The following is a 26,938-nucleotide window of genomic DNA, read 5'->3' on the forward strand; positions in this document are numbered from 1 at the left end:
GTGTGGTGAGAAAGTGTGGAGGAACTGCAATTCTGTGAGACTCATTTAAATTACGCTCCACAGTGGCTCTTGGGAGAAAAATGAAGATTGTAAAGTGAGTGACAGAGGCAGATCAGTTGTTCTTCTCTACATCTAGGGCCCGTTAGCTCGTGTGCAGAGAAGAGTTTTCTGTGGTCTGTTCCTGCATTCCTGCAGGGTCTATTAAGGCCATTGCTGAAGGATCGGAGGAACAGCTGGACGAGAGAACAAAGCAAGCAGTGGCACCCCTTGGAGGAAGGAAGAACCGAGCCCCAGGAAACAGCTGATGGAGCTAAACTCAGCTTGTTTTTTTTCCTCTGTTCAACAGTTCTTGTGCCATGGCAAACAAAAGATAGACATTCTGATTTGCTTTACTGTTTAGTTTGTGATATCAATTGAGTTTGTTTTGCAGAGATCTGTGGGAAAAGGTAGAGAGATCTAAATCCTGTTTCTCCTCATTTGTCTGTTTCTGTGCTGATGAAAGCTCCAGAGTTTTCTGTTTCTTTCTCCCCTGCATCTGCTAGAAGCTGGGATAATGGCAGTGTTCAAGGGACTTCCCCCTCCTCGGGACAGCCATCTGAATAGGATGTATGGGTGTAACACTGTGGGCCTCACTCTGCTTGCAGCTGTGGTGTGCCAAGTACCCGTTGACTGTACTGGGAACTGAGCGCACTTAGTGCTTCTCAGGATCACATCTTGTATTATTGAAAGATTATAATTGTATGACCTTTTAAAAATTTATGCAGGATCACATTTCACAAAAGAAATGCTTGTATCCTTCCAGATGAGTCAGTTCTACTATGTCCTGTCAAACCACACTCAAACCAACAATTCCACTTTACGGAACTTCTTCCCTAATGCATCCAAGGACAACATTTGGTCATTACATTTTAGAGCATTATTGAAAAATTGTGGTTTGGGTTGTTCTCAAAATAGAGACATTAAGGGACAAGTAGATCTGTTGCCCCTTTTCAAAAGCAAGTAAATTAAAATTTAACTGACTGAAATTTAATGACTTTGTATATTTCAAACAGCATATTGAAGTAAGGCATCCTGCACATCATTGCAAAACTCAGTATTAGATGGAGAGCAGGCAAAAGATTGCTAGTGTTGCACTTAACTACACTTCAAAAAATTGTGTCCCTCTGCAGTGGCATATGATTTCTGCCTTCTGTGAAGAGGAATGTTAACATTATTTGGCTCCTTTGTGATGTCCCATTAGACGCTTCCAGGTCAGTGAAGGAGTAATTCCATGTCTTTATCTGTATCTATAATATCACTTGAGCAGTCAATACATGTTCAAATGGTTCTTGGTCCTATCAGGAACCCTACAGAAAAAAAGAAAATCATGTGCTTGGTCTTAGTCTCAGTCAAAACCCAATGCATGTCCTAGTAGTGTAGACTTGACAACAATGGAATTAAACTTCGTGAGTGTGTGTGGTTTTCTATTTGCCCTGTTTCCATTAAAAGAGTGAAATTTATTAATGTAAAATAAGATCTAGTAAGCAGAAGTGATTTTCAGTTAATACAGAACTTCTGAATTTACTTGTGTTGAATGAAAACAGCTACAAAATCATACAAACTTAATTATTATTTTTTTTTGTGATAGACATACTAGTAACCCATACTTGGAGGTATCCATTCTGAGGCATGGTTGGATAATTCTAACAATTAAATATTCAATACTAGCCCATGGAAAACAGACCCCATCTCAAAAATAATGCATTTATCTTTTTTTGTGGTATCTTAATTCCTTTGCTTTCTATCTTTTATTTTTCCTTTTCATATTTTACGGTGTATTTACTCACTCCTTGGCCTGCTGAGAGTAACTTAACTCATTATTCTGATTCACTTCTGCTGTGGGACTCACTGGATACATTTCCCACCTAATACGCTATTTTTTTGGCAGCTCAAATCTCACTACGGCTAGTGAGAGTTGTACAGTTTAAAAATCCCTTCACTAACCTTCTGTTTTACCTGCTTAAATAAACCTCTCCTGAGTCATTGAGGCTGCCTTTCATGTTGCCACAGGGTCTCTTTTCCTTGCAAGATGATCTGATATTTGACGTCTTGTTCCCCATAATGATTACTGCAGGGATGATGGGTTTTAGCTTTGCTGTAATGCCATCTACTCCCCAAAGACAGAATTAAATCTTCATTTGAAAGATGTATGTTCTTCTAGTACCAGAGGCTGAATAATTCCTTTTTTTGTGTTCCCTAATACAGCAAACACTTATGGCTTGACGTCTTCCTTCCAAATGAGTTTGCCAAAGCTGCACATACGTAGAAATAGGCTGAAGAGACTAGAATTTAAACTCTTTTCTCCCTTTCTTCAAATTCCTGTTTTATTAAAGGTTGCAGAGATTTATGTGTTTCTTCCCTGTGCTCATTCGTGTTTCTTCACCCTTAAACATCACTGCTGACTACTTGTGAATTGTGTTTATTTCTGATATGAAATGGTCAAGTTTAAGTCTTGTTTTGAGTCTTGGGTGTTTTTACATTTCTGCTTCTCAGCCTGTTGTTCATTATGAACCGTAGGAAATCTTCAGTATTGGGAGAGATTTATTTTAAGATCAGATTCATGTTTTGATGAAATTCCATGAGAAAAGTGTCTGTCATGAAATTCTGAATTGGAATGGTTTGGCCTATCAGAAGAACAATATATGTTTCTAGACTTCTCTCAGATTGAGCTGGAACAGCTTGATAACAGCTCAAAAGATTTCAGTGCTGCTGATTTAGAATTTTGAAGTTAAGTTCTTATTTGCATTAACTCCATCCAGAGTCTTTCACTTCAGTCTGAAGGGAAGCTGTTGTCAGTCCTCCTCTATTTTCTGTTAAGTTGTGGTCCTGCAGTCTTTTTGGTCTGCGATTATGGTCTTGCTTTCTCTGTTCTTGAGAAACATGGGTACCAGGTGTGACTTACTGAAGGTTATGTGGAAGATGCACATGGAAGAGGCTGAAGTTACTTGGCAACTATTTCTTTTGAAAAAACAGTTATGGAAGAAAGAACACAGGTGGAAGGAAAGTCATGCAGTCTGAAAGAAGCTGCTTTGGAACACATTTATGATCACAGAATTCTGACTTTTCCATGTCAGATTTATTAAGTTCCTGTATGATGATGCTAAGTTGCAGCAAAGTAATTCTTATCAGAAGGACTGTACTCTGCTGTCAGGGTACATTTTGATGATGATATGACTCATCAGTTCTTCAAGGCATTAGTGCCCCAGCCTTATCTCACTAAAAATAAGAATGTTTATTGCTTCCCAGAAGGAAGAAAGAAAGAAAAAGACAAAAAATATTCCAAAAGCCTGTTTAGTGTCTGTGATCACTAACCTGCAGTGAGCTCTGTGTGCTGCCTTTTGTACCAGACTTGCTTTACTGCTCTCAACTCTCACTCTCCCTTCCAGGTTTTATATCTTCTGAGGCCAGATGGATCTGGGTTCTATGGTCTGTATTTGTGCACTTGTCCCTCTTTCTGAATAGAGCAGTAATTGTGTATAAAAATGTAATACTGTCAGGGTATCTGTCAACATTAACTTTTACTTAGAGAAATTCAATGCAAACAGTACAAATTACCTGTGGAGTGATGTCAGCTGCTTCATTTATGTTTTTCAACCAAGTGGAGGATTTTGCCTAAAAGTAAAAAAACAAACAAACAAAAAAAAAAAAACCAAACAAAAAACCAACAAAACCACCAAAAAAAAAAAACAAACCCCAAACAAAAAACTACAAAGAGAGAAAATAAACGGGATTTCTTTCTCTGTCTATTAGGCTTATGTTGTAATGGATGCTAAGATATTCCCTCTTGCACACGTTGTTTACAGTAGTGTATGTAGTGGCATGAGTTTATAAGGAGAGCTGACTCAGAAAAAGATGTGCCTAAAGTTGCAAAAATTTGAGGGGTTATCCAAACCCCATAAAGTAAAATTCATCTGTTGAGCGGTGGTTCTTACAAATATAATTTGCCCAAATGAGCTTTAGCTTTAGTTACCTTTTTCTAACCGTTTTGCTTTGGAGTGAATCTCTGTCCCGACTTGTGTTCCAGTAGCAGTCGTAATGACCATCTTGAATAACCTTTAGTGGGATTTTGTACAAACATGCTTTTTCTTTTTACATTGTAATACTACTAATACATCAGTCCCAGCATTTTGAGACTATATAAAAGAGGTTCAAGGAACTTCTGACGTAGTTAGCACTTAGCTGAATCTGGTAAATATATAAAAGATACAGCATGAGATGCAGCAGGCAATGTTGGGTCAGCTGAGGGAATGCTGCTTCAGTTGACATCTCGCATCCTCAGGCGTGCGGCAGTGCAGCAGAAAGCGCAGGGAGAGGCTGCCCTCCCAGGTGAACCGGCTCCTGAGAGAGCGAGAGGCAGCAGGAGCTAATCTGAACGCTGAGCAGTCGGTCCCCCAAGGGGAACGGGCCAGGCCTGGCCTGGGAAGGAAGCAGGCGGATTCCTCTCTCTGAGTGGTCCCTTCTTCTCTTGGAGAAGCGTCCATTAGCGCCGTATACTGTACGATGCTATGCTGTCTATTGTAGTAGTCTTTATTCAGAGAGCTTTTTTCAGTTAGGAAGTAAGAACTCGTTCTTTCACCTGAATGCGTGGAATTTACTAATTATAATTTTTGTGAGTTTACTTTCTTAAAATGGTTTTAAGAGTTTTTCTTGGCGCTTGATGGTAGTACTTCCTTCCAGAAACCAACAGGGACTGTGGGCAAGACCCTTCTCTTGTGGCTCAGCTCCCAGCTTGCTGAGTTTTCTCGTTGACAGCAGACCCCTGTGTTGAACCAGTTATAACCACTGAACAGGGAGGGAATTGGTGATTGTTTGTCTGATTTTTGTCTTTTTTAAAAAATCTTTTCAAAATGATTGCTAGTTGTGTTTCCAGGACAAAGCTAACACTATCTTCAACAGGGGAAAAAAAATGGGAAAATATGGAAGAAGAGAGCAAGCTAAACATTAATTGAAAAAGAAACCACTTTTAGGTAGAAATTGCACAGAAATTTCAACTTTGAAAAGCATATTTAAGACACTTTTCCCTTATGCTGTTTAAAGACAGATACAGTCCATGTGCTAAACCCAAGTTTTACCTCAGTTTCTAGATAAAATACCAATTGTATGGAGTTTCACAGAATATATCAATTGTATTACTAATATTTTGGAAGAATTATAGACAAGCCTGTTAAATTGTATGCATTTCATTTCTGACGTTCTGTAGTAAATCTGTCTGTATGTTTGCAATAGGCTGGGACAAATGGTTACATGGCTCCGGAAATCCTGAAGGATGAAGAGTACGGCTATCCTGTGGACTGGTTTGCAATGGGGTGTAGTATTTATGAGATGATTGCTGGGCGAACGCCATTCAAGGATTTCAAAGAAAAGGTCGGTAAAGATGAGGTTAAAAGAAGAACTCTGGAAGACGAGGTGAAATTTGAACATGCCAACTTTACAGAGGAAACGAAAGATATTTGCCGACTGTTTTTGGCTAAGAAACCAGAGAATCGTTTAGGAAGCAGGTATGTCTTATTTCTCAAATGCAGCAAAAGCCAGGTTAAAGCTGCAAACAATATCATTATTTTAAATATTACACAAAATGAGGTTAGATCTTCACTTTCCACAGAGTACTGAATTTTCCCTTTCACTTCTAGGAAGAGAGAGGTGGAAAGTTTTGAAGATAATGTAGAAATAAGGAATTTTGTTGCAGTACTGTGATTGTCCATCCTCACCCCAGACTACTCACAGGAGTTCCCTTCTTGGCGTTGTGTGAGGTTAGACTCCATATAGTTTTGGGAGAAAGGAGCAGCCCATTTCTCATGCATTTTCTTTCCTAAAGGTAAAGGATGTTCAAGCAGATACCTGTGTCTATGCTAATGCAGACTGAATGCAGAATCTTAGGCTGTATCACTTACTGGAATGATGTGGGCAAAAATCCAGATCTGCAATGTGGCTTCTCTTCCCTGCAGATATCTAACTTGCAAGGCTGCGTCATTGGCTTCTTCCTGAAGAGACCTTAACCCCTCTGTTTTACTCAAGTGCTTTAACAAAATGTTGTAGAGGTTCTGGTCTTCCAGGGGGAGAAAAGGGAAGAAAAGAATACTGGGCACAAATTCTTATGAAGCAAAACATTTTGTGGTACTTACGAGGTGGCTTTGGGTTGACGAAGACTGACGGATGTGTCCCTGACTTAGCAATTTCAAGTAGCTGTTCAATAAGAAGAAAAATGGAAAGCTAGATATTGTAATATTTAACTTGTGATATCTCTGATATGTGTGTGTATATATAAAATCATTTAGTGCGTTTCTAATGAGGCAGATTGGGGATATACATATGTAATATAGACAAAATAAAAGAAACAGAATTAAAATGTAAAAAATGAATAGGAAACACATAGTACCTGTCTTTAGAATACACTATGATTTGAATCACCAATGAATACAATCATATTGATGTATCATATATCATATGAGGTGCTTTTCCAATCTAAAGGTGGAATAGACACAGGGATTAAATGAAAATGCACAGATAGTCTTCTAAAATTGTATTTCATAACAACACGGAACAGTTTTGCAAAATATTAGTCACACATTTGCCTGAAAGAATTAACCTCAGTGAAAGGTAATACATCATTAATATACATATTCTTATTATTCCAGTGCTAAATGAAGACAACTAGTCTTTGTGCTTGATGAGTTTTCCCAACAACTGTGCAAGGCTGCAGGAAAAAAAAAATGGTATTTTCAACAGTGCATAGAGTATGTTTGATACAAAATCTGTATTATTTTTAATACATTTAAAAAGCTTATTTTAAAAACAAATTTAATAACAAACATTTAGAGCATTCTAATCTACAAGACATCATGCTTTGCAGATGTTTAGTCTTCCAGCATTTTGTGAAATAAACAAAATTCAGAGTAGGGGAAAATGAAATTTAAATATTCTGAGTGGTCAGGTTCATTCAGCAAGTATGAAGCAAAACCAGCAACAGACTTGACTTTACTGTAACCACATTCCCTTTGCCAAGGGAATAATTTACAATCATTCTGTCTGCTTACTGTTACATTATTTCTTAGCAATGGGAGAGATGTACACAGAAAGGTAATTGCACAGATTATTTTTCATTTTCTGCTATTTAAGATATTCTTTCTCTTTACATGCCATACTTAGAAGAGGAGAATGATAGGATGTGTACCTTGCCTGGGCACAATACAAAATAAAAGCCTACATGTACGTCTTAAACAGGGCGATACTATTCAGGACAGCTCATCCTTACGTAAAGATTAGCGCTGTAATTCTACAAAGGACAACAAGACCTTGGGTTATCTATATAAGTGCCTGTTGCATAAGTTAAAGCTGCTCAAGGACACCTTTACTTTGTACACCTGCCCTTTTAAAATGCTCTTTTGTTGAAGACTCAATGTCACTGGCTAACTCAGGAAGGATGTAACCCTTGTTTTCAACTCAAGCTTTTTGGGATTGACATCTGAAATCCCAAATCTGTAAAGTGATATTTTTTTTTTTTTTAATTTTTTAAATGGAGAAATACAAAATTGACAGAGTTCAGATGACTTCTTTTGCTCTTTCTATTTAGGTTATGTAAATGTGCAGTTCACACAGGAGGAGCTCAAGTTCATCTCCAGCTAGTTGGAAGATGCCTCAGTTGGTTCCAGTAGATGGCGTTCCTGTAGCTTTATGTCTTTAAACTTTTTATGGTTTTGGTGATGTCAGAAAATACATGAGGAGAAGAAACACTGCAGCAATCCATTCTGGACCTTCACCAGCTTCTAGTGTTTTTTGGTTTATATTACAAAAAGGAAAAGCAAAATGAAGTGAAATTTTTGTGAGTGCAGTAGGACTGTTGGCATCCTGGAACACAAGTTAATTTGAACAGCAACTCAAATGTACTTCAAACTAGCAGTGAATGTAAATGAATCACATCAGGCTCAAGGGCTGCTCAAGTACTTGGTTATCACTAACTAGTTAAGTTAGGAGATGATTTTGCAAGATTATGTATATGCAGAGGTCATGATCCCTGTTGGCTTAATCTGTGCACTCATAATTGTATTCATATGGCTTTTTTCAATTGGAAATGTATTTTTTTCATTGCCCATGCCCAAATGGCAGCATCTATCATTATTCAGGATGTGATTTAGCACCCTGGTCACGGTGATGTACAGTGGTTAGTGGCTGGTGGCGACCTGCTCAGAAGAACAGGCAGCAGAGATGCAAAATGAAGATTTTTCTAACAAGGGAGCTGAAAAGGGCAGCTGGTAGTTTCATCTTGGGTGTGCCAGATAGCACCATGGCAGGCTGGAAGCATGGCAGGACAGTGTTGGAGGAACTGTCAGTAGGGGCGAGCTGGAAGAGCCTGTTCCACATAGATGGTTTAAGGTCTTAAAAAATGAAGATTTTTCTATAGTCACACAAATCTGCTTCTATATGGTACTTCTACAGATTGGCAAAGATAAAAGAGACTCGTCAAAGGTTTGCATTACATTTGGTTCGTAGAATATGGTTTAGAAATACGTAAGGACTTGCCCTTTGCCCAGTATATGATGTAAGAAAGTTGGAAAAGAAAAAAAGAACATGTTAGCAAGTACTGTTTTCTGAGGCCAAGAAACAGACAAATTTGGTTTTCCTGTGTTACCATTTTCAAAACCAGTGCATCCAAAAATATATCTAAAAAACAAAACAACCCTCACCAAAGTGTAGAAAACACAGTAATCCTCCCTGTTCCTCCTTTCACTAGAATTCGGAACCCAAACTTGGCATGCCTTGATGCTAGGGGTGCAGTTCAAAAGCAGTGGTCCTTGGTTGTGCTTTAACAAGCATGTGTTTGAGGCTTGGACTATTCTGATCATTAGAATATCCTAGGAGGCTCTCTATGGGTCTGCAATGAAACAATTCACTGTTTCTTTTACAGCAAAAGTTCTCCCTGAGGTCTGCAGTTGGTTTTGATAATGTGTACTTAAAATACGTAGTTACAATTATTTTAGACCTTTCTGGATTTTATTATTGGGTTTTAATATTAGTAAAGGATTGTGTTTGTGACAGTGGCACACATACTTTTACTAATGTCATAATCTGTGCATCTCTTGCTTAAAATCTTTGTTCATTTATAAGAGGAGTTAATTTGAACAGACTCACTAAAACTGGGAGTGTTTATTAGAGTGACATAACTGAGTTTTATGAAGTAAATGCATAACTGCTTTGAATTAAGATAAACCCAAGAAGAAATGTCATGTCACCGGTTTCCCGTTCAGACTCTTGTTCCTCAGTCAGTCCCTAGGTGTATTAACCCAGTGTACCGCAATCTAGAGTTTAATAAACTCGAGACTTTCTTAGAACTTTAGACATTCTTACCCTCTTTAATATAGAGCCAACCACTGGACTTTCATTGTCGGAGAGTAAGTCTGATACTCCCCGTCCCCATCCTGCTGTGTCTTCTGTTCTGGTTAAGGTGTATCTTTGGCTATGGTATCTCAGCCCGCTGCCAGAAGCGGCACTGCAGCTCTTGCATGGCACCTTGCCCGGATTGATTTACCCTGAGAGGCAGCGTAATGAATAATGGGATCAGGATGTTTTCTGTTTCTCAGCTTCTATTGTGCAATGCAGCATTCTTTGATTATGGGGGGGAAAAAAAAAAAAAAGGAGTTATGTTGCATGAGATCTAGCTATCTGTCATCTCCTTACTTTAAAATACGGTCACGTACACAACACAGACACACCTGTATCAATCTGAGAGCAAAACATTGTACTGACAAACAAACCTTTGCTTTATTGCAGAAATGCAGATGATGACCCAAGAAAACATAATTTCTTCAAAACAATCAATTTCCACAGGCTAGAGGCAAACCTTATTGACCCTCCATTTGTGCCAGATCCGTCAGTTGTCTATGCCAAAGATGTTGCAGACATTGCTGACTTCTCTGAAGTACGAGGAATTGAGTTTGACGACAAAGATAAGAAGTTCTTCAAAAAGTTTGCGACGGGTGCTGTCCCTATAGCCTGGCAGGAAGAAATTATTGAAACAGGACTGTTTGAAGAACTGAATGATCCTAACAGAGTAGAGTCCAGGGGTTATGCAAATGGAGGTGAAGCTAAGTCAGGAGTTTGTTTGTTGTTGTAAATACCACATCATTAACAAAAGGAGTAGAAAGCACTCAGAACTTTCCATATTCTGACACTTTCAGAAACTCAGTGCATCTCTTTAAGGAGAACCAATCAGTGTAATATGACGTTGACAGGCTATGTAGGACCACCAGCTGTATAGACTATGTTATTTTCCTTTGCTCTGACAAAGGAAACGATTTTTTTGTTTTATTTGAGATATATCAAGATGAAGAACCATATATCTCTAACAAACTTAGAATGATAGAAATGCTGTAATACCAAAAGCAGTAATAGAGTGAAGAGGCAACACCTTTTGAAAATGACTGACTACCATTTTGAATACAATGATTTGTTGGTTTTCTTCCTATTTGCTTGTTGTTTCTACTAACATTTCCTCTTTGTTCTACAGTTTTCAGGAAAGATTTTTAATTTTCAAGTAATATTCTCAATTAGGCAGTGCAGATCATATACCATGTCAAACTTGGAATCTTACCAGTTAGCCAGTCTGTTGTTCTCTTAATTTCTGTTAGTTTCTGGATGGTATGATTGTCATCTGTTCAAATTGTCATAAAATGTAAAAGAAGGCTCTGCATATCGCTAGGAAATAGGACTGACAGGTTCAAACTGTTTTTAAAGTTAATTTTAACTGAGTGAAGAATTGCACCAATTTAACTGAATAAAGCATTTATTTATTAAGTGTATACTTTTAAGTGGTATTACCATATGCAAAGAAAATGTGTTTATAATTAAATACAGGTTCTTTATTACAATCAATTATAAATTTTTATCGGGTTTCCTGATAATTTTTCTGTATTTTGGTGATAAATTAAGCTGCAAATAGACCAATTTGTAACTGACTTTTTACAAGACATTTATTTCAGTGCAACATAGATTTTAATTCAGTAGTTGCAAAAATGCATTATACTACTAAGTGCTGCAATGATGGAAAGGTAATATGTGCACGTTGGCACTGTCTTCAAACGTTCATTGGTTATCATGTAAATTTTTGTGTTTTATTTTTCAATTTTATGAAAACCTAAATTGAATTATTTGGAAACATTTCTGCAAGTACTTGCTACTGCTTAAATATGTTACTGATGAGATGCACTGTGCTGATTTTCTATGTAAGAAAATAGGTGGTAGTTGTTGGCTACAACTTTCAAAACTGATTCTGCCTGCTGTTTACTGTCATCTGTCTGTCCATAATTTCCATTGACTCAAGTGGAAATTGAAACTGCTCTATTGCTTGGAGTCCTGGAGGCTGCTAATACTTCATTTCCTATTTTTCGTAGAGCAAACCTTCTACTGAACTGAAAGACTTCTTTTATCTAGACACTGGGATTGAATTTGCACATCTGTTTTAAAAGAGGAAAACGAATAGATACGATGTCTTCTATAGTCAGGTCTGTCATGCAACACATAGCTTTAGTATTTATTTATAATCTTAATACCTTGTCCCAAAATTAAAAATCTGTAGTTTGAAATACTCTTAAGTGATTTAGTCACAGCTAAGTAATACATTGGTAGTACATTGTGTTGTTCTACATAGAAAAATAATTGTTCCTTTTTTTCCTTTTAAATTTGCTTTTCCAGTGCTTTATATACTTAATTTTCAAGTGAAAATTTTGAAGAACAGCGTTAGTTAGGATTAGTGGATAATTCTGTTCATGAATTATGAGCATATAATTGGCTGCCTTTTGAGGCGAGACTTTCTGTCTCTGGTTCAAAACATTATAAGCTGAATTCTGACTTGGGCTTTTATTGAGAAGGATGATCCTGAAAGACTGGGAAAAGCAGAGGAGGTTGAGAGGAGAGTCGTGTGGTTCTGGCACAGATTTAGGAGAATGCTTCTACTGCTGACATCCAGTGATTGTATTTCTCATTGCTCCCATCTGTATAAAGCTCTCACAGAGTGGTCTAATATATTTGTAATATATTTAGAATATATTAGGCTAATAGATTTAAGAAACTCAGACAGAAAACTTTACTATGTATGTGCTAAAACAACAACAAACACAGAAAACCACCGTCCCCCACCTCTCTTACTACAGCTGTGAGAAACCTGTTGGTGCTAGTGGCGTCAAACTTTTATCCTGAATTGGTACACCTCAAATTCATAGAAATGCCATTTCACAAATCCTCCTCCAAGGCATAAAGCAGTACTCTGAAATGATTGTAGGTTTTCTTGTGCATAACTCATTTTTCAGGATATCCATGTTCCCATATGGAAAGAGGTTATGTATAGGAAGGACCAGGATTTAATGTCGTGTTAGAATTGTATATCCCCTGTGATACCAGGTGTTACAAATCTGGGTCTTTCAACATGTATTACAATACTGAGATCTGTGAATTCATGACTTGACGCATGCATAACATCAGGTTATATAGTTTTAGAAATGTTACAATGTCAATAAATCCCAGCAGGATGTGTATCAGCGAGATACTGTAATGTTAAGTGGTCCATGAATCATTCAAAGAAGCACATCACGAAGTCTGATAATGCACAGTTTGGCACAGTGTATGACAGAGAAGAATGTGTTTGAAATGATTCTTTCTAATTTTCTAAAATTCTCTATTTCAGAATGTGGACAACTGTTTGCACTATGGTAAAGCAGAGCAAAGATTATTTCTGTTAGCATTTTCAGTGTGTATTTTAAAAATTTCATTTTCTTTTAAGGATTCCGGGAAATGCTTCATTCTTTTCTTCCTGTCACTGTAAAGTTCCTTGTTACACTTTCAGGAACAAAGTTATTTTAACATCCTGCTTCACCTTAACAAAACAGAGCCAGTGATCCTAAAAGATTTACGTGTTTGATGGATTATTTTACTGCAGACAGTGGTGCTTCTTATGTGAGTAAACTTGAATGTATATGCAAGTGTGCAAGATCAGGTCCCGGGGCAAGTGTATTGACCAAGTCATTGTGTGTTTAGGATAGAAAATGAGGGGTGAAGTTGTAGGAGGAAAATAACCTTGTGGTTGTGGGACACTTAAGTTCTTGTGGCAAAAGAAAATTACGTAATATGAGACTGCTGTTTTTTTCTTCTAGCTGTCTCTCTTTTTCCTCCTTTGCCAGCTTTGTGGCGTCTCACTTGCCTGCCTCTTTTTCAGGCAGATAAGGTGCATGCAAGTTTTAATCTAATCTATAAAAGTAAATTGTGAACTCTGTTGCATTAAATGCCATCTGTGAAAGGGTACTGAGTGCCCTGGCCACTCTGCAGTGATTGTACTTACAGCCCTGTCTTTCCTGTCCTCTTTGACTTAGTACTGCTGTTAGAACTACTTGATAATTTTAATGGAAGAAGGCTGAAATCTGAGTATTTGTAATGGCTTGAAATCTGTTCTTATAAGAGCATCATTTAAAGTATCCTGGACAACACTGAAGAAAGGCTGCTGGCACTGAGGAGGGTATAAAAGGAAAAGCTTTCAGTTGTATCTCAAGACCAAATTTTCTTTGACACCGTCCCTTTTACCCTTACCCCACCAATTTCACTGAGCACAAAGAGACAAAAGGTTTAGTTTTAATCGAATGAAATCATTGTTCACAGAGATTATTTATCAGTGGCAATAAAACTCTAGCTGTGTACCTCCAGCTGCATCATGGCAAAGGTTCATTTAGTCAACAAGCACCTTGTGTGGCAGCAAGTAGTTATCTCTATTCCAGAATGTAATAGATTTAGTAATTGGAACCTGTGTGCAACTTCCAGGCTATCCAAGTAGCATCTGTATTAGGGAAGGCAACTTTACGTGAAGTTAAGAGCCTCTTAGCAAACAGAATACTCGAGACAGTCATTTCTTCAACTATAACAAATGTCAATACAGAAAGCAAAATGGAACTAAAGTGAGATCTCTAGTTAGACCAGATGGCCTGTAATTGTGCGATGTAGCTATAAAGTGATGCATGGTTTTATATACTTTTAATATCAGCGTTGTTTGTTGGAAAGAAAGTGCCCGTAATACTGTATTTAAAATATTGTTGCTTTTACAGCTTTTAATGATATATATGTAACATTTTTCCAATCTGAATATTCACATCTATGATTAAGATAAGTATGCTCGTGTCACTTACCTTAGAAAGTATAAATTGCTACTTTTACACCAGGGACAGAAGCCTTCAGCTTAGGTGGACCTCCAGCCAGATTCAAGGAAGGGAACAGGCTTCCTAGAGAGGTGGTCGATGCCCCAAGCCTGTCAAGTGTTGAAGAGGCATTTGGACAGTGCCCTTAATAATTGCCTTTAACTTCTGGTCAGCCCTGAAATGGTCAGGCAGTTGGACTAGGTAACCGTAATAGGTCCCTTCCAACTGAAATATGCTATCACTTGATTTCTAATACCAAAATATTTAAATTCCTTTAACCTATTTAGGCAGTAATGAATTGTAAAAAAATATTTTAATTATGCACAGTGTTTTTTCTCTGTAACAGCATTTAAATTAAGATCTTAGCAACTATGGCTCATAGCACTACAGAAGCGCTGAAAATCTTACCAGTTCTGGGACTTCTGCTAAAAGCAAAGCATACGTTTTTCCCAAGTGATAAACACATGAGTTTTGAAATCTATGGATAGCAGAAATTGCTGGCTTCTTTTATAGTATGAAACCTGTCACTTGGAATGTTATGGGTAAAGGTCAGCTGTGGTCACTGTGGCCCAGGGAAGCATTGCAGTATGATAGCCTTAGGGAGCTTTGTAGACACACTAGGGGATGCATGGACAGAAAGTGAAAACAAACTCAATTAAGCATATAACTATATAACTAGGCATTGCATTATTACAGCAAGTAATTCTAAGTAGAGTAGTTAATTTTAAAATTAAAACTAGACCGAAAGTTTAATGTTTATTAGGAAATTATTGTTTGGTTTTGTGGATTTTTTATTTTCATTTATATAAGTCTGAACCTAAGCAGAGCTAGTATAAAATTCCTACCAGGAAGCCCTCTGCATCTGCAAAAGCGTGAATAAGTACTCAGTGTTCATAAGGGAGTAGAAGTCTTTCAGGCATCTCTTGCCTGGAAAAGAGGAAGAGCAAGAACTTAGGGGCTGTCACTGTGTCTCTTACAATGTAGTAACTACATCCATGGGAAAATAGATCTTGGTGACATCTGTAGCTGGTGACGCCATTCACACCAATCTCTCGAGTTAATTTCTTTGTGTTACATAGTGTATTGTTCTTACATTTATCCCACATCTGTACCTTCTCCTGGCACCTCCAGAAGGCTGGCACAGTTCTGGATGAAGCCGCTTAAACTTTCAGGGAAACTTAATTCTGTAGCTTGGACAGACGAAAGGTGCCGTACAGAATAGCTGTCGACACCATTTCAGTCAAGTGTTACTCCAAGTGGTGAAAGACTTTGAGGGGGAGAAACATGGGAAAAAACTGTGAGTTTGTTAGAAAGGGCTTCTGGCTATATTCTATTCCTTTTCCTTTGACAACTTTGGGGCAGCTGCAGTGGCTTATTCCTCCCTTTCCTGTTGACAAGTGCAAGTACAATCTGTTTAGCAGTTATTTTATCCTGTTTATGCTCTTTATCCATGCTTTTCAGTGTCTGAGCTTTGTTAGTATGCCAGTTGCTTCCTAGTGTTTTGTTCTCTGATTAAGGTACACCGATGTGGTGTTACTGCAATATTTGGTAGAATGACTAATGAAGAAAAAATGTTCGCTTTTTTCCTGTATGCAAGCATCACTTGAAGCTAAACATAACTAATTAATTTTGGCATGTGTTTTATCAGAGTCCTTTACCAAACCTACATGTTGGCCTCTGTGATTCAACCAAGTTGTTCTGACAGTTACATTTTACAGAGTGGAAAGATACAGCAAGGCTGAATGACACACCATATACATGTCCTTGTGATGGGAGTTCCTCATCATGAATGTTTCTGTGATTCATGTTTTTATAAAGAATGCCAAAGGGATGACTATGGATGTATCAGTTGTCATAACTTGTAGTTCAGTTAACAATAGTGGGGTAAGTGTTTAAGAAAACAGCTATTGTAGAGGAATGTTCGGTCCTGTTTGCTTTGCAAGACTTCGTGCAAGCATGACATGGGATGTGCTAGACAGGTCTCGTGACTTTTCAGTCACTGGGGTAAAAGGTCTATTGCAAGTAAGAAGAGATTAGTTAATCCTGTCTGCAAACGTTCCTCCTGTAATACATACTGTTGTGACTGAACACCTTTTCAACAGGGGTGAAAGCTTCCTTTTAACTGCTAGTCTGCAGTGCTTCGTTACGTGTCGGTCCACAGAAATACATTGGTGGAACTACAAAGAGATAAATTGTTCTGATATCCTGGACTTCTTGGGAGGGTGTAGAGCGCTCCTGCCTTAGTGGTTGCTTCTGAGAGCTTGAGCCTGCTTCTGACGACACCAGTGTACAAGTCAGAAGTGACTTTAGTCATATGAAAGCGGAGAAAAAGGCACGTTGCATGATTCACTGAGTCAGTTCAGTCAAACTGTTAGGAACTGCTTCTCTAGATCAAACGACAGTGAAGCTGTTTCTTGATAGAAAGGGATGATCGGAGTGTGGAACCAGTGAGATAATGTCTGCCAAACAGGGAGACCCCTAAAGCATTCCTGCCTGTGCACTTCCTTGTGTGAGGGAATTAAATTAATAGTAAGAAGTACGGATAATTTTTGTAATTAGCAGTAAGAATAACATCATGTTCATAAAGAAAAACAGCTAGTACCAATTACCAATTTAGCCTGTTCCTCTGTAGTTTACGAGAGAGAGATGCCTGATTTACAAACAAGCCCAAGAAAATTGTGATCCTATTCCCAAAACATAACACCAACAGGATATCACGAACAACAGGAGGAAACTCTCTGTTGAACTTGTGCAGAAGGACAGTTGACAGAATAGTAATCTCAAATGTGGTATCTGTCTTGTAAATCTGTTTTATTCTACTCTAATTATGCAGGAACTATGAAGCTGATTTGAAAACATTAGGCAAAGAAATTTGATGAATACAGACAGGAAATTTTTCTTTTTGTTCTTTTCAAGGTATCTGTTTCCTCCCTTCCTCCACACTGACTTCTATGCCATCCCCCATGAAGACCTGATATATCAATGCATTTCGGCAAACAGATAAAAAGACTATTTTTGACCACAAAACTACGATGAAGTTGGTAAAAACAGAGCTACCTTGAAATGTAATGAGATGTCAGCAATTAACTGGTGTCCAAAAAGATGAAAAATATGAAATCAACATATATTGAAAATTAGGCTGTAGTTTAAGGAATATTTTTTAAAGGGAAGATATAATTACTGTACATGTCTGTAAATAAACTGGTGCAAGCTATTTTAATCAGCATCCACACAGAAATAAGTATTCATCCTAATACTAAGCAAGATTTAAGGAGACCAGTTTAAATATCTTGTTGCCCAGAGTGAAGGCAAAGACTTAATTCTGGATATTTTATTAAGATGGCTAAGCTGTGCTGCCAGCACTATGTTGTGCAAGTATGTAAACTTTTGCTTTCCCACGCTAACGTACTGAAAGTGAGAAATAATAGTGCTGAAATCTGGAACCTGGCATCAAACTAATGAGCTGTCAGAGCATGCTTGCGTAAAAACATTAAAGTTTAAGATATTGCATTAGAAAGGATGAACTCTCTGAGAGGCTGTGAAAAGGTTGTGTAATGATGAGATATTTATACATCTATTGGTGCTCACATCTGGTTTTATTTAATAGTAAAAGCAGCAGTATTCTCAGTGCTTTTTTAAGCAATATGGGCAGCTGTTTTCTATATCTGTATTGCACAACTGCGTCTTTTCATCCTATGTGGAGGAAGAAATGAGAAAATGTGCTGTCTACTAAACGGCAAGGGTACTTTGTATGCTGCTTAAAGTAATTAAAAATGATACCTTGTCTGATACAACCTAAGAATCACTAGTTTCTTGTGCTTTCATCTTGGTATACTACATTGCATGATGAGACTTCCTCTCTGTGAAAACAAGCAGTGGGTAGATGTTCAAATACTGGTTTTCCTGAATTCCCCCCGAAGGTGATTTTTCTCATTTCTGCAGCTCACATTTTTTGCTTTGTTTGCCATCTTTCAGTGTGTCTCAATGCTAAATCAAAATGTTATATTCTTTTTGATGTGAACGAAAACGTGGTGACAGTTGCCGGATGAAAAGTTCTGTAATTCATTAATTCACGATCCTAATCCAAGATCTGCTACCCATGAGAACTAAAACTGAGTATGTACTGTGATCCTCGGTCCTTCTAAAGACTGTTACGTTACACTGGTTCCAGGCAGGGGAAGGAATAAAGAAATGGATAATCTCCTCAGAACTTTCCGTATGCCTTGTACAGAGAATAGTGGATCAAGTGTTTTAAACAAAGGAAGGAAGGAAACTTTGATTTCTTGCCAAGAGATTGAAACCTCCCGATCTCTTACCAAGCTGGTTTGTTTTGCTGCCAACACTTTCCTCACCTTAAATAGCTCCTTTTCATCTGCAGAGCTAACAGCAGTGAGGGGAACAGGCTCCACAGATGGCCATGCTGTAAGAATCTGCTCTAGGTAATGTAAGGACTGATTCGCATGGAGATCCAGATATGGACCGGAAAACATACGCGGTTCCAGGTGTGTGGTGTCCTCAGATGACAGATTCCTAACCAAATCTTACTTATTTTCTCAAAGTACATGAAAGTTGCTGGCTTTGGGAATGTTGATTTCCTGCTGCACATAAGTTATTTAACTGCCTTTGCTATCGATTAAAGTGTGACCCTGATTTTCAGGATTCCATATATTACGGGGGCTTTTTAAATGTTGAGATTTACCAAATTTAAGAAATTGAACTCCTTTTGAAGTGAACCAAATGCATCAGTTCTGAAACTTGGCCTTCCTCAAAACTGGTGAGTTATGATGCAGTTTACACCATATCCTTAATATTTATAGTAGTGATTTCAGAGCACTCCCTAAGCAGATGTAGAGCACAAGTTCTCAGGTATTTTACATAATCTTTTGCATAATCTTTTTTTCGGTGAGAAGGAAAAGATGAAGATTATTTTTTGAAGTCTGAAGTCAAAGGCTGGCCATGGGTACCATACAACAAGGTCTTTAGTTTTATTATGCTAATAAACCCAAGAGCAGGCGTGTGATGACATTATCTTCTGTGTAACAATAGAGCATAAATCCGGTGCATCCCTTCAGCTTTTTGTCCCAATCATATTTATGCAGGGCTAATTAGTTGAGGGATTAATCAGCTACAGGTATCTTTTTAGTCCTTAGTTTAGAATTAAAATAGAAGGGAAGTTTTTAATTTGAGAAAATGAGAAGTTAAAACAATAATGGCAATTACTGCTTTTGCAGGAAGGAAGTTGTAATTAGCGAGCTGTATTAGCAAGTATCTTCCAGGTTTTGTCTGCATATATACAGGGATAATTTGTTATTCTGAAAGCCATGGAACAGCCACTGCGCCAGACTGTAAACCGTTGTTCTGAAATGACTGTGCTCTTGACAATATCTGAAAAATAAACATTTTAAAATCAGTTTAAGACAGGATATACAGGGCTTTAAATCTTCATTTTAATCAGGAATGGCAGCAAATGCATTAATTGTGTTTTGTTCCTGCAATCTTCCGGTAAGGTAAAAAAATAGACTCATTCTGTAAAAGCTATTATTTTAAATGAACAATGATGATTTTTTCTTTTTTTACAATAGCGAGAAAGGAAATGCTGTCTGAATCTTTTTTTTTTTTTTTTTTCCTTGCAAATACCTTCTGATTTATAGTAAACCAAGTGAACAATCCTCTGTTCATTTGTTTTCTCCTTTATCTAGCTAGGAGACTCCAATTAATGCTTCTACCAGCAGAACTGATAAATAAGAGCATGCAGCAGTCGGGTTTCAGATTTTGATATGTATCTTTAGGTCACCTAGATGATAAAATATTTAGACTCTTTTGAAGAAATTAATTTATTTTCCAACAGCCTACAACCATCAAGTTAGAACTACACTGTCTAACTTACCCATGCATATTAAGCTAACTGCAGTGAAGTTCAGTGTATTCATCTCCAGAGGGATGGTATACCTACCAATTTCTCAGTTGCTCAATGTATAATTTAAAGATTACCGCATAGCCCTCAGTATAGTTTTCTGCTTCTACTGAAAACAGAAATGGTTTTGTCAATTTAAAGGCCTTTTTATTTCATTAAATCAGCAAAGCAATGAGGAGGGAGACACAGAAGGAGACACTTGAACAGCTTGAGAGCATAGTAAATGTGCTCAGTGGAACTCAATTAAGAAATCTTTATTACAAGAGACTCTTTGGTCACAGATGCTTATTTAAATCTAAGTGATACCCTAAGGATTTTTTAAGGCTATTCTGCTGCCTCACTTTCAGACAGAAATTTATTTTATGCTTAATGTCAACCCTTTTTGGAGCAGGGAAGAGTTTTAACAAAAGAGAAGTTAGAAAAAAATATTTTTAACTATATGGTAGGAAATGTCTTCAGGATTGTGCATACCCTTATGAAGAAACACAATTCCTCTTTTCTTTTTCATGGCAACAGCCATGAGCCCTAGTGAAAGAGTACTTCAGATTTCCAGATGCCAGAAGGATTTACTCTGAGAGATGTTCAAAACAAGAAGTGCACTGACTTGACTTAAACTGCACACAAACTTAGAAAAGTGAATAATATGAATGAAGGAATTTTTAATTAATAGGAACCTTAATCAGCTAATTGTCTCTAGAAACTGATTTACTATGTATGATTTGATCCGAAAGAAGTAGAAATATTTGGTGAAAAGCAGAGTATGTGTGTCACAATGGGATTTTGTCTTTGCTGAGATTACAGAAACCAAGTTAGAAAGTAAGAGACACTAATATTTTTTTTTCAGAGTTTACAAATCTAGCAGTAAAACCAGGGAAAGTTTCTGTATGATTAACAACGGAGATCCCATTTGACTATTCAAGACATCCGTTGTTGGGAATTTATCTCCTGGGTTTAGGTTTTAAATGAGCCTTGCTGCATTTCTCCTGCTGCTAAACTGTTGAAGAGCAACTCAAATAACAGGACGTGCTAAAACAGAAAAGAAGAAACTGCAGCTTAAGAATTATGGCTACATTAATTCCAGGAATTAAATTTACTCTTGTCAGGAATGTATATCATAATACATCTTGTGTGTGTTGTTTTTAGCTGAATGTTGCATTTACATATTCATATAGGTAATTTTCATACAATGTATCATATATGGTTATTTATCACTTTTAACTGACAGACCTCTGAGTCACCAAAGGCTTTAAAGTAGACTGAGTCTTTTTCTAAAGTGAACATGCTGAAAGAAACCAAAAGCCTCCTGTCTCTAAAGTGAGATGGTGTTAGCACACCAAACTGCAAACGAGAGATCTTCACAGAGACAGCTGAGGCTTGGTAATGGAGTCTGATTCAAAAGCTTGCCAATAACCTCCTGCCCAGCACCTCACAGGATCAATCCCTCTGCTCGAGTTTTGCCTTCCATTGGGCAACTTTCAGCAGCCTCCCTATCTGTACATAATGTACACAGCTCCCCATTGGGTTCCTGTAGAAACACCCTTATTTCTGGGTCTGGTTCAGAGCCCTTTCCTTGCTGCAGGCAAACCCTTCTGTTAGTTCGGGCTTTCCTGCCTGCTGTTCCCGGCTTGCTGTGCCTGTGGCTGCCCTGCTTGCCCTCTGCTCCAGAGATGCTCGTCCAGGCAGCTCCCCTCTCAGAAGGCTGCAGCCAGAATAAGGGAAAGGGGAGCCTACCGCTCTGCTCTCTATACCATCTAGAAAATATATACCTGTAGAATCTCAGCATAAGCCAGAACCAAGTTAGTAAAAGAAATCCGATCTTTGTCCCATCACTAACTCTTCAGTGTTGTTTTTTCACCTGCATATTAATCACAGGATAAGAAATCTGCCCCAAATGTAATTAAAATGGAAAGGCAATGACGGTAACAATGGAATGCTCACAGCTTTGTAAATAAATGCAGTGCAGGAAATTCAAATTGATTTTTTTTTTAAAGATACAAGCCATTTCAAAGTTAACAGCTGAGGAGTGCAAATGAGGTTTTGTGTTTCCACTATAGAAATGGCACTAATGGCAAAACACCGATTCCCCTAAGTCCAGAATTTCTTAGTCTGTGTTCAAGAACAATGTTTAACAGTAATTACTGACAGTTCCTTATGCCGCATGAACAATTCCTCCTCCCATCTAAATAGAGTTTCCAATATGTGGCTTATTTGTCTCCCAGTTTACTTAAGGGTATGTATATAAGATGAACTGGATTTGTATCTTGGTAATTTAAATTCTTAGTCATTAAGTGAAGAGGCCTAATTTAATATAACAATATGAAATTAAGCTTCCTTCTAAGGTTTTAGAATACTGAACGCATATTTACAAGGCACATATTACGGCTGCCCTGCCTAGACTTCACTGAGGGTACTGATGTAATGACTTAGGATACTAATAAATAATCTGCTCTTGTTGAGATCATCTCAACCACTTGACAACTATGGACAGGGAGGGAACAGATATAGTTGTGTTTCATGGGTAAACTTAAGGCAGATGTTTAACTACTACACCAGGAAGCACTAATTTGAACACTGTTTTGGGCAATATAGAATGGATTTGAGAAATCTGCCATATAGAATACATTGTGTTAAGAATATGAATTCATTACGTGCTGTCCTGCAAAACAACCTGTGCAAGTAACCATTTCTCTCCAGTCACTTCAGTGTTTTAAATGTGATTAACTCTCTGTGTTTCTGCTATAGTTACACAGGGCAACACCAGTCATTCCTCTCAAGTATCGGTTAATAACCTTTAAGAACCTTGTTAAGAACCTTCTTCTATGTGCCAAATTTCAGTGCTCCAACTTGACATGCAGCGCAAGGATAGTAACTTTATAGTGGCCTTAACGCTATAGGTGTGTTCAATGCAGTGACCAACTATGTATGCTCAGTATTTGTTTAAAAGCTAAGAAAGCAGCACTAGTCTTCGTAGCACATATGAAGTAGGATTCCATCATGAGCTTCATAAATCATCTTCCACACAGGGAAACTGCACTGTGACTGCTACTGCCAGAAATCACAGTGTATTTGCTCTTTAGGATGACTGTAAGTACTTTTTTTTTATTCGTATTATGGACTTATTAAAAAAAAATCAATTTCTGTAGTTCCAAATTTGTTAACAAGTAGATCTCTTAGATATAATCAATATGTCTTCGGACTGAATGTTAGAATGTGCAATTATGTTTGCACAAATCTACACAGATAGGCTTTTATTATAAATGATTTCCTCCTCCTTCTCTTAGCAAATGATTTCTCATCAGTCTTCATTTTTTATTTATTTGCTATTATAACAACAAAGTACTCACAATTACAACAGCAGAGAACTGTGATAAAAAGGATATAGAACACCAGTCTATTTTTTAATACTCAGGGTTTTTTGTAGTTTTAAGATTTTATTTTCTGATAGGCTCTGTGATTTTGACAGGGCAGATTGCATTTTGACAGGGTTTTCTTTTGGTTTTTTGTGGACTAAATCTTGCTTCTCCTATTCAAGTGCTTCCATTCCTGTATGGGAATTATCCCATTCCTGTACAGGTATTATCCCCCCTGTGCAGGGGAACAGCTTGGGGAGAAGACACAGCGGTTTTACTTAGTACATGAGCACTTCAGTGTGGATATTTGTTGTTTTTATCTGCAGTATGAATCAGAAAAAAACTTCCTCTGAGCTGCTATGTATTTAAAAATGTGTATTTTACCATCATCTGGTAGTAAGCACTTTTTGTTGCCCTTGAAGTGTAGAGAGGTCGGTTAAATGTACTGGTTTAAGAACGGTTTTCCTTCAAAGGATTGCATCCGGCAGTAGGAGGTAAAATGAACATTTTTAGATTGTATTATGATGAGGGAGCAATGGAAAGGGAGGCGTGTTGAATGTGCTTGTTCACATGTGAGAAAAATTTAGAAAATACAATTTAAAAATAATTAAAACCCTTTATAGGTGGCACTTAAGGGAAAATCCAGTAGCATTTACTGGGAATTAAACCTGCAGGAGTCTGCAGAATCAGAAGAAATGGGCATATGGGCCCTATGTAGCTCTGATCCTCTTTAATATTATTCCTATATTATTAACTTATAAGGCTGTGTTATAGACTACAAGTGTATCTACTGCTCTTTCAAATCCTCAGATAGTTAAAAATCAACAAAAATCAGTTGCAAAGAGGTTATAATTTTGTTTAAAAGTATTCAATAATTTGAGGTAAGGGTAATCTAATCTTACAAAAAATGCTGTGAAAACGTCAGACCAAAAATAAAGTAACAGTGGAATTACCACACTTTCAGACTAGAAAAAAATGCTGACTGTCATTTTCCATTTTATTCTACATTTTCAAAAGTTCTTTTTTACCAACTTCCTCTTTCAAAGTCGTATAAATAAACAGATTGACTGCATAACATAAAAAGTTGACGCTATTCAGTTGTAGGCCTTGTGACTTTGTGTGGGCATTCCACAATCATACTTACTAGAGGGATACTCCCTACGAATGAATTGATCAAGAACAGACGGATGTAAGACTTCACTGAAAAAATGCTGAGCATCTTCAGTATCATTCGTGGTTGGAGATGAAGGTGTTTATCCTTTTAGATCTGGCTCTCCCAGAGTGGCAGAAATATTCACAAAGAGTTAGTAGAGCCTCAGATGAATGTAATAGTCGAGCTGTTCCTGCACCAGCTGATTAAATATTTTTACAGCTTCAGTTTGGTGTCACCATCACTAAGGTGTATGTAACACACAATTTGAATTAGGAAGTAAAATGAAACATACCCAGAACAAGTAGGTTATGATCTATTTATTAACGGTTAAAGGAGAACTACATGGCAATGGTTTATATAATACAGTGAACTTTCTGCTAAACAGTCCATAAAAGCAAGCTTGCTGTATTTTTTCTTTTTTTTAGCTAATGTATGCTCAGAAGGACTAATAATAGGCCTTCTGAGTCACAAGCATTCATTAAGCAAGCCACCAGAGTTTTAAAAACATAACAGTTCAGATCTAGTCTGTTTGAAGTGAACAGTAAATTAATGCTTTAGAAAACAGTATCTCTTTTAAAAACACCATGATAATATGCTTCTAAATATTTAAGATCCTTTATTCTATGCAAAAACAACATGTTAATTTCTGGATTAGCAAAAATGTCTTTCAAGACCGAATTCGAACCCATCTTCTAGGTTTTGAAAGACATTTGGAATGCTTGACTCCCTCACAACGGTCCCAAGGGAAAATGTGTTAATCTCACCCGTGTTTGTTTACTGAAGAAGGCACAGTTCAGGCACAGCATTTGGTTTTCAACGAAGAGCTGCTTTTTACTTTAGTTATCCAGCTGGCTTGAGATGGGTACAATTAAATCAAATGATTTGTTTAAAATCACTAAGGGAATCAGTGACTTGACCGGGAGAAGTTGGACTGGGAAAACTGAAAATACTAGTTCCCATCACGGAACAATTTCTCAGTAGCATTTAAGTAAATTAGAGGGGCAACCTATTGTATTTCACAGTTGTCTGCACAAGCTACCAGCACTGTATGGACTAAATTTACATCAGTGGGGAAACGTCGATGCAGAGGAAAACTGAATGGAAAAAAAATGAACACTTTCATGTGAGAGAGATCGAAACAGACATGCCAGGCAAAGAACAGGAAAATCTAAATGAAAATTTGTCTTCCAAAACTTTATGGTTTTGTAGGTATCACTTTTAGGGGAAGAATTTGGCTGTATCATGAGTCTTTCTTGCTTCTCTTTAGTCATTTATTAGCCAACATACATGAACTTTAATTCTATGATTTTTCTAATTTCCACGTGTTCAAATTCCTTTCTCTCCCTTTTTTTTTTAATTATCTTTTCCTTCCCTCCTTTTTTAACAGCCTAGAGACGTGTCAGTAAGATCATAAGACAGTCATGTTGGTATGATACCACTGCTTTTATTAAAAAGATTAGATTACTAGAAGAGCCTTTTGCCTGTTGCATGCACTGATTACTGGTAAGAGTAAGAAGTTATCATCTTCTGTGATAACAGAAGGCAGTGACATATGCACATTGGCTCATAATTGGCATCACAAAATTTGATGGTAAAGGAACAGTGAAATTTTGCATTTTCTAATGTAGTAGCAGGGGCAGGACATGGTGCTCCAGCAACAGCAGAGACTCCTGCAATTTCTTTCTACCCTGTTCTTCCTTCCAAACCCCACCTCACTTCTCCAGGCCTTACATTCCCTCCAACATCAATTTTTCAACCGTTTTCTGTCTCCATAGACTCTTCATTTCAGCCTCAGTCTCCTGGCTTAGCCAGCGCTGGCTTTCTCCTTGGCTTGCTGCCCAGGTCCCCTGCTGAACTCAGGATGTGGTTCTGCCAATCTAATTGCTGCTACTGAAAGAGGTAGTCCCATTCCTCCTGCTGCCTGCCCTGGTCTCCCTTGTGAGCCGAGTCAGGAAACTAAACTGGTATGATCCATTTTCTTTCAGTTCAGCTCTCTGAATCAGGTCATCATGGGGTAAAATGAACACCAATGCTAAAAGTCCCAACGAGGCTTGGAAGGGACAGTGGAACAGGGAGAGGAGGGACCATCTCTTTCAGTAGCATTTCACAATTAAGTGTGAGTTTCATCATTAAACTTCATCTTCCTTTTTTAGTTCCTCTTCCTAATGGCTTCCCACGTGCCCCTGCCCCAGAGTTACCCACCAGCTAATGCCAGGTGTCTTGCCTGGATCCTTTTTCCGTCTCAGTCCTTGTACTTCACTAGTCTCTTGCAGACAGACTTTGTCAGTAACAGTGCCAGTGGTTCCTCGCTCAG

At 37.7% G+C, this 26,938-nt stretch overlaps 1 protein-coding gene across 1 annotated transcript in view; it reads left to right on the forward strand.

Annotated features, from left to right (window-relative positions):
* The window catches only part of GRK7 (G protein-coupled receptor kinase 7), a 33,280-nt gene extending 13,537 nt beyond the window's left edge, over positions 1–19,743 (forward strand). Inside the window, exons 3-4 of the mRNA XM_037406781.1 lie at positions 5,266–5,537; positions 9,805–19,743. Coding sequence (XP_037262678.1) covers positions 5,266–5,537; positions 9,805–10,147 — 615 coding nt within the window. The 3' untranslated portion in view covers positions 10,148–19,743. The remainder of the gene's footprint in view (positions 1–5,265; positions 5,538–9,804) is intronic.
* The last annotated feature ends 7,195 nt before the right edge of the window (positions 19,744–26,938 follow it).

Source organism: Falco rusticolus, chromosome 13 (assembly GCF_015220075.1).
Source record: "Falco rusticolus isolate bFalRus1 chromosome 13, bFalRus1.pri, whole genome shotgun sequence".
Lineage (NCBI taxonomy): Eukaryota > Metazoa > Chordata > Aves > Falconiformes > Falconidae > Falco > Falco rusticolus.